Source organism: Phocoena phocoena, chromosome 7, assembly GCF_963924675.1.
Source record: "Phocoena phocoena chromosome 7, mPhoPho1.1, whole genome shotgun sequence".
Classification (NCBI taxonomy): Eukaryota; Metazoa; Chordata; class Mammalia; order Artiodactyla; family Phocoenidae; genus Phocoena; species Phocoena phocoena.
The window spans coordinates 82,468,717-82,482,556 of NC_089225.1; the positions used below are offsets into that span (position 1 = coordinate 82,468,717).

At 34.0% G+C, this 13,840-nt stretch overlaps 1 protein-coding gene across 2 annotated transcripts in view; it reads left to right on the forward strand.

Moving 5' to 3' along the window:
- Window positions 1–13,039, forward strand: part of CARF (calcium responsive transcription factor) — a 32,850-nt gene extending 19,811 nt beyond the window's left edge. For both annotated transcript variants that reach the window (XM_065880285.1, XM_065880286.1), the window contains 6 exons: window positions 1,560–1,793; window positions 3,453–3,615; window positions 4,579–4,642; window positions 9,995–10,125; window positions 10,513–10,882; window positions 12,921–13,039. In XM_065880285.1, coding sequence (XP_065736357.1) covers window positions 1,560–1,793; window positions 3,453–3,615; window positions 4,579–4,642; window positions 9,995–10,125; window positions 10,513–10,882; window positions 12,921–13,039 — 1,081 coding nt within the window. The remainder of the gene's footprint in view (window positions 1–1,559; window positions 1,794–3,452; window positions 3,616–4,578; window positions 4,643–9,994; window positions 10,126–10,512; window positions 10,883–12,920) is intronic.
- Window positions 13,040–13,840: the final 801 nt, after the last annotated feature.

Consider the following 13,840-nt stretch of genomic DNA (forward strand, 5'->3'; position numbering starts at 1 on the left):
AAGGTAGATAGATGTCTTATTAGTTGCTCCCTAGGTATTAAAATGATTTACCACTGTATAAGCAATTGAGTTTATCGTCCAAATGTGAATAATTTTAACCAAAGCATTCTTTATACCATGTGGAAGTTTTTTCCCCAAATGATAAATACATATTTAGCAACACATTTTATTATATATTTAGTACGTTTTTTCAGATACTTATTAGGAACTGAACTTGCAGTCACCTACATATATTTTTTAAACCCATCTTTGATTACTTATGGCAGCCATAAGCCCTATATAAGCCCTATATAAAATTCCATTTTATATCTTTTATGCTTCAGGTTTTAAATAAGAAATATTTAAATATTTAAATATTTCTTATTTAGAGAAATAAGCTTTCTTTCTTACTTTCCTTTATGTGCTGGTCCAGGTGAAGAATTTATAAGGGGGTTAAGTGTATGGAATACAGTTTTTATGTGATCTTTAGAAAAAGTTTCAGATATATGAAAAATAAATACAGTCAATAATTAGACTCTTCAGTTTGGAGAACATTTTGTATAATTTTTAGGTAGGCTCCGTTTCATGCAATATCAGGCAGTGCAAGCATTTTGTATAAAGATATTTATTAAAACTGTATCCTATCAGATCAGTTCATTTTCCTAGAATCTGTTTTACTGCATGGCTGTAAGAAATCTGTGTTCACCTTTTAGTTGATTCTCTTGCTCATTGGGGCAAAAGGAGCTGGAGGGCTATGGGGACAGTATGTTGAGTTCCTGTCTGAGAAGATTCCCTCACGTAGCTCGATCTTCGTAGGCACTAAATTATATCCACTCTTTGGTTAGGAGGATTATACGTACAACACAGAAGTTGTAATTTGGGAACAAAATGGTAGAAGAACGGGAAAATACACAATTCAAAAGATGATTTTAAAATCTCATTATTTTGAGGTAAAGTTTACTTAATATGAAATTTTAAATACCATTTTCATGTATACCTAAATCTTGCACCCTCCTTAACTTTACAGACATAGTAAAAGTCTATAAAGGTTTATAAAGATTTTTATTTAATTGGGTATAAAGCCAATCTTAGAAGAGTTAAGACAGAACATTTTAACTTTTATTTATATTTATTTAATTTACTTAAAAATTTTAAATTTATTTAATATATAATCATAATTTTTCTTAAACGATGATTCCTTCTCCTGATGAGTATTAACATAAGTAACTATGATGTTGCTTTTTTTTTTTTTAATTTATTTATTTTTGGCTGTGTTGGGTCTTCGTTTCTGTGCGAGGGCTTTCTCTAGTTGCGGCAAGCGGGGGCCACTCTTCATCACGGTGCGTGGGCCTCTCACTATCGCGGCCTCTCTTGTTGCGGAGCACAGGCTCCAGATGCGCAGGCTGAGTAGTTGTGGCTCACGGGCCTAGTTGCTCCGTGGCGTGTGGGATCTTCCCAGACCAGGGCTCGAACCCGTGTCCCCTGCATTGGCAGGCAGATTCTCAACCACTACACCACCAGGGAAGGCCTGATTCTTGCCTTTGTCTAGTAATATAATTTTAAATATTTTTTCTTGTCAGGTGGTATGTACAGTTACCTACTCAGCAAGCTCATCAGTATCACGAATTAGAGACTCCCTGCCTCGCTTTATCACCTTCCCCTTTTCCTATGTCTTCTCTTGAAGAAGAGGAAACTGCAGTTAGAGATGAGAACTGTACATTACCCTCACGTCTGCATCCTCAAGTAGCACATAAAATTCAAGAACTAGTATCACAGGGAATACAGCAAGTGTATGCAGTAAGGAAACAGCTAAGGTATAGTAGAAACAAGTTGTTCTTTTTCATTTCTGTTTGTTGGTTTAAATAATACACTTAATATTATAGACATTTTCCAGGATATAGGCTATCAGAGTAGATAAGGAATATAGTTTATTAATTTATTAAAATAATCTTATTTATGAACTGATCATTTTTCTGCAGATGCTTGGCAAGCCATAAGTAATGATTCGAATTACTCATTTGAGATATTCCATTCAGATTTGGCAAATTGGACTATTTCTAAATGATATATACATTGAATTATGTACTAAATACCTTTACAGAAAAAAATTTGTAGAAAAGATTTTAAAACGTGGGCCAAGATACTTTTTAACCTGTTTGAAATGCAATTAAATTTTATTACAACAAAAGAATGTGGATAGTTTTTTTGTTTAATGAAATTTTATAGATAGTACTCTGGTCTAATTTTATTGATACTCAGGATATAATAATTATTATGTGGCACTTAGTATGTATGTGCCAGCTATTGTGCTAAGCACTTATAGGTATGATCTCGTTTATTCTTATGACTCATGAAGTTTGTGTACTTATCCTCATTCTGCAGATGAGGAAATGGAGACTCAGGGTGGTTAAAGATATACAGGCAGAACTGAAATCTAGGTCTGACTACAGCCTGTGCTCTCCAGCATGATTTCTGCTACTTAACTGACCTTATTCCTTCTGGTTATTGTGTAGTCTGATCTGAACAACACAATGAGTATTTCCGAGGACTATTTCTTAATTAATACATGACTTTTCTATTTAGCAGCTTTCTTAGACATTTTATGTTTATTTTCATTGGGGCATTCTTAGAACAGAGCCAAAGTTTGGTAAGCCATCCACTATTTTACTAAACCTATATTGTAAAAACAGAGGTATAATACAGCTCTTCAATGTGGTCTACTGAATGTAATGCACAAAGAATATGTATATTGAATTTTATCATTTCTTTTATATCTTTATTTTTTATAACCATCGTATGGCAATGCTGCCTTTTATTTCTATCTTCTCATTTGTCTACTTGTAAAATTTGAGCAGACGTATTTCATATATTAATTGATGACTTTTGAAAGCAATGAAACATGATGTTTATATGTATAACTTTGGTATAGGCCCAGTCTCCCTTACTTACTAGCTAGGTGTATAACTTTGGGAAAATGATTGGGTTGGCCAAAAAGTTCATTCGGATTTTTTCCTAACAGCTTACGAAAACCCAAACGAACTTCTTGGCCAAAGCAATACTTACCTTCTGTAGCCCTCAGTTCTCTCATCTGTAAAGTGGGAATGATGATTATACTTACCTCACAGGATTATAGTGTGGGTTAAAGGAGATACTAGATGTGAAGTGTTCAGTGCAGTGCCAGGCATTCAAAAACATATTATATTTAAATTGAAAATAGTGATTTCGTTAAATTCATAAAAATATCAAAGCTCATTCTAAGATATATAGGTGTTTAACCAATGAAAATATTACATTTCTTTAATCTGCATGAATTCCATGACTTAATGTATGGGAAAAAAGTGGAAAAATATAAATTACTTATAAAGCTGTAAACCATACTTAGAAGTTTATACTAAAAGAGAACTCTTCGTCATTTGAGCTGAATTAGATTGCTAGATTGTTTATGTTTTTATTCTGTTTTATATTCTCCATAGAAAATTTGTGGAAAGGGAACTGTTCAAACCTGATGAGGTACCTGAAAGACATAATTTATCCTTTTTTCCAACTGTAAATGATATAAAAAATCACATCCATGAGGTACAGAAATCCTTGAGAAATGGAGATAATGTATATAACTCAGAGATTATTCCAGCAACGGTATGATTACAACTGTAATTCCTTGTTTTATTACAACAATCTTTCTCAGCTGATGAATGATTGCTATTAGGCCATAAAAGTAACTGTGATATAAGGAAAAATGATAGTATCTTTTTCTCAAAATGTGAACACTATGAACTCTCAGATAATGATTTGACTAAAATATTTTTTATTACTCTCACAAGAAGAAATATCAGCGAATTTCTAACCCTGACTATAATAACAATAGTAATCTTCACTTAAACACATATTATCTCTGTAAAAAGTATATCTTATTCATTTAACAGATATTTATTGAGTACATACTGTGTTTATCTCCACCTCTTTTTAAAATTTCAATAGAAGCAAGTTTAAATAGAATAGTTCAGAGTTGAATACACAAAGTGATGATGTTGGTTCTATATGCCGTCTATGGATATAAAGTTTACCTCACACTGTGATACTGTAGCTTTCTCCAGAAAAGTGGCCATTTCTATGAAAATTTTGCCTAATCTGAAGAGATTAATGTAGTTACCCAGGAACTGCTAATTGTAATACAAGCAGTGATTTTGGCATTAAAATCTCAAGTAGCAGTATTCTTTTCTCTATACATTTTTACTCTCTAAATTCAGTAACTGAATAGATTGAGACTTTTTTAAGCTAGAGCTACTATTCTTTTCTGTCCAAAACTCTTAGTTATTCACTATCCAAAATTCAGGAACTAAAACAGATTCGGTTAGCAGTAGTCTTTGCCATCTACACTTGCTATCCAAATTCTTGCTATCTGACCTTAGGAAGCTAATTTATTTGCATAGTTAAATATACTTAATACTTTGAGAATGTGAACAAATAAAGAGAGTAATTACAGAATAAAGCACATTTATACTATGACTGAATAAGATATGACAGTTGCATTGCTGTTTTAAAATAGTTTTCAAAATAAATGCTTTGTTCTTTTTACTGAAGTAAATGTTCCCATTTCAGCTTCAGTGGACTACAGATAGTGGGAATATTCTCAGAGAGACTGTGACAGTTACACTTGCAGAAGGTAGGTTATCTTGAATACTTTTAAGATATAAAATCAAGCAGTGTTAAAATTGGAAGACATTTAAGATGTCATCTAATTTATCTCGTCTAATTTATGGATAAGGAAACCATGTCCCAAAGAGGCAAGAGCAACTATGTTAGGATTTATCAAAATACTTCCAGCTATTTAAATTTCCTTCTATATAATCAGCTTTCCTTTTTTTTTGGTATGGTTTTTTTTGTATGGTTTGTTTTTTCTCATATGTTCTTACTCCTTTGCTCTCTCAATATTCCAAGCTTATTTCAACCCTTTTGTTCTCTCTTCTAGAAATGTCTTTGTCTAGAAATGTCTCTTCTAGAAATGTCTTTTCTCCTCTTCTGTATGGCGAACTCCTCTCATTACTCACATAGCAATCTCTTTGGCTTTAAATGCTCTCTTAACTTCACCCCCTATGTACAGATGGATATTCACTCTTTTGTATTTATCTCTGCATTTAACATGGTATCCTTTGTTTATGCATATGTATCTTTCATTATGATTTGAGAATCATATTTTATTCAAATTAATATACCTAGTTCTTAGCATAATGGCTTCTAAAAAGTTAACACCTAAATAGATGCTTTAGAAAAAGTTAATAATTATATACAGTACAATTTTTTTTTTATTCTTTGGCTTATTAACCTTTAAGAGTCACTTTGCCTATAAAATAACTCACAAATGCAGATGACATGATACTATACATAGAGAATCCTAAAGATGCTACCAGAAAACTACTAGAGCTAATCAATGAATTTGGTAAAGTAGCAGGATACAAAACTAATGCACAGATATCTCTGGCATTCCTATACACTAATGATGAAAAATCTGAAAGTGAAATTAAGAAAACACTCCCATTTACCATTGCAACAAAAAGAATAAAATATCTAGGAATAAACCTACCTAAGGAGACAAAAGACCTGTATGCAGAAAATTAGGAGACACCGATGAAAGAGATTAAAGATGATACAAATAGATGGAGAGATATACCATGTTCTTGGATTGGAAGAATCAACATTGTGAAAATGACTCTACTACGCAAAGCAATCTACAGATTCAATGCAATCCCTATCAAACAACCACTGGCATTTTTCACAGAAATAGAACAAAAAATTTCACAATTTGTATGGAAACACAAAAGACTCCAAATATTCAAAGCAACAATGAGAACGAAAAACGGAGCTGGAGGAATCAGGCTCCCTGACTTCAGACTATACTACAAAGCTACAGTAATCAAGACAGTACGGTACTGGCACAAAAACAGAAAGATAAATCAATGGAACAGGATAGAAAGCCCAGAGATGAATCCACACACATATGGTCACCTTATCTTTGATAAAGGAGGCAGGAATGTACAGTAGAGAAAGGGCAGGCTCTTCAATAAGTGGTGCTGGGAAAATTGGACAGGTACATGTAAAAGTATGAGATTAGAATACTCCCTAACACCATAAACAAAAATAAACTCAAAATGGATTAAAGACCTAAATGTAAGGCCAGAAACTATCAAACTCTTAGAGGAAAACATAGGCAGAACACTCTGTGACATAAATCACAGCAAGATACTTTTTGACCCACCAGAAATGGAAATAAAAACAAAAATAAACAATAGGGACGTAATGAAACTTAAAAGCTTTTGCACAGCAAAGGAAACCATAAACAAGACCAAAAGACAACCCTCAGAATGGGAGAAAATATTTGCAAATGAAGCAACTGACAAAGGATTCATCTCCAAAATATACAAGCAGCTCATGCAGCTCAATAACCAAAGAACAAACAACCCAATCCAAAAATGGGCAGAAGACCTAAATAGACATTTCTCCAAAGAAGATATACAGATTGCCAACAAACACATGAAAGAATGTTCAACATCATTAATCATTAGAGAAATGAAAATCAAAACTACAATGAGATATCATCTCACACTGGTCAGAATGGCCATCATCAAAAAATCTAGAAACAATAAATGCTGGAAAGTGTGTGAAGAAAAGGGAATACTCTTGCACTGCTGGTGGGAATGTGAATTGGTACAGCCACTATGGAGAACAGTATGGAGGTTCCTTAAAAAACTACAAATAGAACTACCATAGGACCCAGCAATCCCACTACTGGGCATATACCCTGAGAAAACCATAATTCTAAAAGAGTCATGTACCAAAATGTTCGTTGCAGCTGTATTTACAATAGCCAGGAGATGGAAGCAACCTAAATGTCCATCATCGCATGAATGGATAAAGAAGATGTGGTACATGTATACAATGGAATACTACTCAGCCGTAAAAAGAAACGAAATTTAGTTATTTGTAGTGACGTGGATGGACCTAGAGTCTGTCATACAGAGTGAAGTAAGTTAGAAAGAGAAAAACAAATACCATATGCTAACACATATATATGGAATCTAAGGGAAAAAAAAAAGTCATGAAGAACCTAGGGGTAAGATGGGAATAAAGACACAGACCTACTAGAGAATGGACTTGAGGATATGGGAAGGGGGAAGGGTAAGCTGTGACAAAGTGAGACAGTGACATGGACATATATACACTACTAAACGTAAAATAGATAGCTAGTGGGAAGCAGCTGCATAGCACAGGGAGATCAGCTCAGTGCTTTGTGACCACCTAGAGGGGTGGGATAGGGAGGGTAGGAGGGAGGGAGATGCAAGAGGGAAGAGATATGGGAACAGATGTATAGGTATAACTGATTCACTTTGTTATAAAGCAGAAAGTAACACACCATTGTAAAGCAATTATACGCCAATAAAGATGTTAAAAAAAAAAGAATAGAATTTTTGGTAACTTACCTTTTAATATAAATAAGGAATTCCCTCCTCAGTTGCATTTTTTAACATTTAATATGTAATTAATTAAAATCATAGTACCTTCACCAGTAACATAAAAAAAAAATTCACAAAGTCTTCAGAGTTATTCATTTGTTCTATGTATATTAACTCAGTGTGATAAATGCTGAGCCTAAAAAAAAAGTAAGTTTCTTGCTTCATTGAATTTAAAGTTTAGCAAGAGAAAAAGGCACTACAGTATATTCTAATGAATTACCCTTATGAATTGTGCCATGAGAGAATTGTGCCAAATTGTATGGGAATGGTGATAGTGACATGCAACTTAGTTTAAAAGTTACTTTCTCAAGTGTCCCTTCCCTATTCTCTAGACTGAGAACTGAAGAATGAATAGGAATTTGCCAGTCAAAGGAATAGCATGTTTGAAGGCTGAGCAAGAAAGTGCTTGCTGTGTCCAAGGAACTTAAGAAAGCTAATGTAAAGTATAGACAATGCTTAGAGATAAAACTGGTTAAAGAAAACAGGTTTAGGAGGCCCTTACAGCAGTCCAAGTGAAAGGTGATAGTGGTATAGATTACAGTTGGCGACATTTATACTAGAATTAGGCAGATTTAAGAGTTATTTAAAAAATTGAATTCAAAGGCCTTGGTTATTGATTGAATAGGTGTAGGAGGTAAAAAAGTGGGAATGATCTGGGATGACTCCTGAGTTTCTTCCATGAGCAACTGACTGACAGTGGCATTTACTGAGCTCAGCAGTCGTGGCATAAGAGTTGGGTATTGGTAGCAGGGGAGAGAAAAAGATCCTGTGATTAAGTTTGGAAAAGCGTGAGTACCAATCATTTCAATGAGGTGGATTGGAAGGAACCCATATTGGCGTAGCTGAAGAGTGAATGGGAGATGAATAAAGAAGCAGGGACAGTGTGGACCACTTCAAAAAGTTTGCTATGAAGTGGGTATGGGGTTGAGGGAAGGTATGTTAGGAAAGGAGAGACCTGAAGAGCTAGATGAAGATGAAGGTACTTGATAGGTTTGGTGATGGGAAGTTGAGTACATTTCTATCTGATAGCTTCTCTTTTCTCTTTAAGTAAGTGTTAAGAATGAGAAAAGATCACAGGAAGGGTGACCAAGATTTGAGGAAAATGGAGATTTAATATCATCCCTGATATAGAGTGAGAGAAACATTATAAGATTGTCATATACATGAAGTTCCTATTGAGGCTGATGATCATGAATTGGTATTAGTAGTGACAGCGAATTTCTTCTTCAGTGACATTCAGCTTTACATGTATAGGCCCTAGAAGCCATTTTCATCCAGAATTAGGATTTTACCAGGGCATTATGACCAAAGGACAGAGAGGAAAGGGAGTTTAAGGTATTTGCAAGAGAGTGACTAAAATTATAAGCCCAGGACTCTAAGCTGGATGGGGAGAAAATTTTATTAAGGAAGACAGTGATGGATCTGAAGAAAACTGAGGAATTAGTTAACTGGAGGTTCACATGAAGTTGAAGCAGAATTGTAGTAGAGTACCTGAGCAAAATCCCTGGAAGAATAGAGGTTGTGATCAGAGAATGGGATGTTTGAATTAGAGATTTTACATGTGGAATAATAGTCCCAGGTATAATCATAGTAGCGGGTAACTGCAGCATAGTGAGGTGGGACAGTTAGAAATGAAGCAGCCAAGAAAAGTGAGAGTACTGTTAATCCTTTGAGGAAAATTCTCTTATTATCCTGATTTTACCCATGAGGAAACTGAAGTTTAGAAACTGAGTTAAATAGAATGTTGAAGGCTACAGAGAAAAGCCAGCACTTAAATCCATCCTTGTCTGACACCAGGACCATTTTTTAAAATTACTCGGTTACATGGGTGCGATATGCAGTATGGGAGCAATAAATAGTTGTTGATGATTGGTTTTAATTGGTTTTTGATTACCTTAAAGAGATGAATATATTTGGGTTAACATATAAGAATTACATGAGAAGGACTCAAATTCCTGAAGGGCAATTACTTTAAAATTGAGATATTTAGAAAAGAAAAATTTTTACTCTTCTTCTTTTATTCAAAAATGAGTTATTGAAAGAAATTTAGTACTATTATTATTGAAGACCTGCTTTATGCCAGGCATTGTCCTAGGCACTAGGGTTATCGAAGATGAGTTAAGTTTGGTGTTTGTAACTGAGATATTCAGTAGGTGTTCCACATCTGGAGAAGCTTAGGTCCAGCATTATAGCATGAAAAAAATGGACTAGATTAGAACTACAGGTGTAGAGTCTTTTAAGGAAAAAAATAGCTTCTTACATCCCTTCCTAGATATACTGAATTAAAATTACTGGAGGTTGAATCTAGGAATTTATTTTTTAAAGTTTAGTGATTCTGATGATCTACCAGGTTCTGGAAATAGTAGACTAGATAACTTCTTAAAGTCCGTTTCAAACCTTTGACCTTATTTCCTATTCCATTTCTGATAGTAAGGATTGTAATAAAGTATATCCTAGAAGCCATAAAAATTACTTTGTTTTAATAGTTTATTTTTTATATAATTTAGGAAATTCACAAGGAGAAGCAATTTCCAGCAAAGTGGAAACAAATCAGACAAGGGGTTCTTTGTCTCCAGAGCCAGCGCACTTGCTCTCCTCACTTTCTTCATTTCAGCCAAAAATATTCACACAACTACAGGTAAGTATCCAGTGTAATAGCCAAATTTGGGGCCCTTATCGGTCTTCCTCAATCTTCCCTCTTTTCTTAGGGATTTAACAGAATTGTTATAGAATTATAAAGATGATCAAAGATGTTTTCATCATTAATTTTCTGACTTTTTTGTGTCTTGATTTAAGATGATAATTCAAACAATATGTTTTGGAAAAGTTTGAATTGACTATGCATGCGATAAAATTAGTTGTACTAATTTTCCTTTGGTTCTTGTTTCTGTCCTCACTTAATATTTGTTATTAGCTATACTCTTAGCTTTTATTCCAATTTTGTGTCAAAAGAGTACTATATTTGATAAGAAAAACATACATAGTAAATTCAAACATTTTGATGTAACTCTTTTCGGTTCAAAAGGGTTTGCAGTTGCAACCAAGATTCACATCTTCTGATGGATCACCAGCTCTGATATCAGTAAATAATCACCCCTCCTCCAGTCCTTCAAGACTTCTGGATTCAGTAGGAAGTGCTGTAATGAATAATAATTCTCTGCTGCTTGGTCAAACTCATTGCCTTCAAACAGATACATGCCTAACCCAAAACAATAGTATTTCCTCTACCATGGGTAACCTTCCAGGACCCGATCAAAATCTGGTTGCAGTGGATCAGCTGGTGGAAGTTGGAGATGTTGAGGATACAGAGAATCTGGAAGGAAATGTTCATCGGATTCTGCTGGGAAATGTTCAGACCATTCCAATACAGATTATAGACAGCCACCCAGCTCTTAGTAAGTTAAAATCATATGATTTTATTTTTTTTAACCTTTATGGACTATCATCACTATTACACTAGAGAGAAAAAAACTGTCATTTCTACTCAGTGGGTTTATAATATATTAATAAATCCAGTAAAACCAGGAGAAAAAGGGAAGAAATTTGGTGACCATGAGTTTAATAACTTTTAAACATTTTAATGTTTTTCTTTATCAAAATTATTCATTCCCTAATTACCTAGTTTTACATGGAAAATCTGTGGTGATGTGAAATCAGGAAGGTCATTTTTTTTTTTTTTTTTTTAGGAAGGTCATTTTTGAATGCATGAAAAAAAATTAGAGAAACTCTAAAAGGAAAACTACTTAGTGTAAAGGTTATTATGGAAAAATTGATACACACACACAAAGAAAAATGGGATGAAGTTGGCAGATGTAAAGGTTAAAAGGAGGATTTTGAGTTATAGACTTAAATGTTGAGTTCTATAGAAATTGAAAGGGAACTAGTAAGACTTGGGGACTTGGTTTTAATCCAAGATTTTGTTGCCTTCACTTTGGAATGAACCCAGTCAACATAGTAATAAATTCTGTTAACTGCTACTTGACCTATGCCACTTCTTTTCACACAAATTGTTCTGGATTGGGCGTTTTTGTGGGAAAAGATCTGCAGTTTGCTTTGAAGAACAAAAGTCTTCATAGAAATTATCCTTAGAACATACATTTTTCCCTCCATGTGTGAGATGGTGCCTTCCAGAAAAAAATCATTGGCTTTTAAATTTATAGGAAGCATACTTTTAAGAAAAATTCTCCAGAGGGCTGTGGCAGTTGTCTTTAGGAACTTTAGGAGAAGAGAGAGAAAAGGAATATACATGAACTAATCCTCACAACTACTCCATGAAATAGCTAGTAGTGTCCCCATTCTACAAGTGAGGAGACCAAGACTCTGGGAGGTTAAGTAATTGCCTAAAAAATCACATCTAGTAAGTGACAGAGAGGGCATTTAAACCCGGATCTGTCTGCCTCCAAAACTTCTTCCAGTTCTAAGATCTCTTGTCCGTCCATTGTGCCAAGGTTTTCTGGGAGCTGTAATTCAGATTGCCTTAAAGGAGTCCCTCTTTGGATCTGAACTTGCATGATCTATCAAGTTAGATCATGATTTTAGGGACTACTTCACCTAAATATGAATTCTCAGGATCACTCAAATCCATCCTCTACTGGTTTTCTCGATATGGTGTAGGCTAAACTCTAACACACCTGTATGTGACAAGCATTAGGTGTGTTCGACACACTTTTCTGAGCAAGTATAGTCCCCTTGACCTTGGTTCCCCATAGCAACTGAAAAACATATTCCTGAGAAAGAGAAAGATTTTATCTTAGGTATCCCACCTGCCAGATCACAGTAGTGTTGCTGGTTTGCTACATTTACATTAATTTGGTCATAAGTACTTTGAAATCAGAATGGTAGTACATTCTGAAATGTTTCGCATAAGCAAACACATAGCTTGTGCAGCTAAGTCAGAGCTATCATTTAAGATGTTGCATATTTTTTCTGAAGTATTTAAGTAGTGTGATTTCTTTAGGGAGACAACATTGAGTGAGTATGGAGACCATATGAGAATGGTAACACAACAGTGGATTTGTAGTATATGTTTGCTGTTTGTAAAAAAAAAAATCATTTTCAAATAATGAGAGGCTTCCTGACTTTTAGTCACACATATTTTTAAAGACAGTTGAGTTTAAATATGAAATATTCCTCATAATTTTATCAAATTATGGACTGATTTTTGGTCAAAGAATCTTCTGAAGAGTGTAACTTTGCAGTTTTCTTGGTCTCTTTTTTTTCCGTACTGAAGGAATTTAATATGAATGACCGTTAAGATGTCAGAAGCATTGAGTTCTCAAATACACCAGCTGATTTTCTAAATTACTTGATTCTTTTCCCAAACTACTGTTGTTGTTTTTTTTGCCTTGCTTCTAAATTCATATAATTCTAAAGATTCCAGTATTATAAATTATATTAACCCTTAGGGTTTTTCTTTTATGTTCGGTTTTAAAGTTGAAGAAAGTCCAGAAGGTACCATTTCTGTGAACCAAGTTAAGCAAGAACCCAAAGAACCAGCATTATCTATGGAAGCAAAAAAAAAATTGGACTGTAAGAAATTGTCTGCTACATAAATTATTGAAGCTTTTCAGAATTTACAACTCTGGTGACTTCTGATGTCATAAAAAAGAAGGTGAATATTATCAAAGCGCAGCATTGTGATAAGTGGACTGAAGACTGGTTTAATGAGCAGCTTTAATTTAAAACTGACATATTTGTTGCTAACTCCCTATTTTTACCTTAAGAGATATTTTATTCCTCTTATTTTGTATAATTCTTATGCTTTTTGATTATCTGATAAGGCCAGTATTTCAAAAGGTCATCTGAACGTATCCACTTATCTAATTCATCCTCTGGAAATTAGATATTAATTTTGGTTCTTAAAAAAGAACAACAAAAAAAGTATGTGAGTTTGTGTGTGTGTGTGTGGTGAATTTTTTTGAGTTCCGAAAGAGTTATTCCCTCTTTAAAGTTGTGAAGAAAATTTTTAAATTGGCAGACGGGAGAATATCTGAGGTCTGTCTCATTTGGAAAGAAAAACAACAGATTTTACATCATAACATGAAGCCCAACATTCACATCTGTGAAAACTATGTGGTTGCATTTTAGCTTCTTCCATTCTAATTTTTATACTTAAAACTACAAACCAGTAGTATACCAATGGTCATCTAGTAGAAATTTACAGTGTCTTGGTAAGTACTGAGAGTTTTAACTTGAATCAGATAAGCAAGAGAAATAAATGTTTTTTGCATGGATTTATACAGTATTGTAGTTAAAATACTACTTATGGGTTGAAAAATGTAGAAATTGAGAGAATTCAGAAAGAATAATAGAATTCCCTGGTGTTAACAGATAATTAGGGGAACTTTTTGATA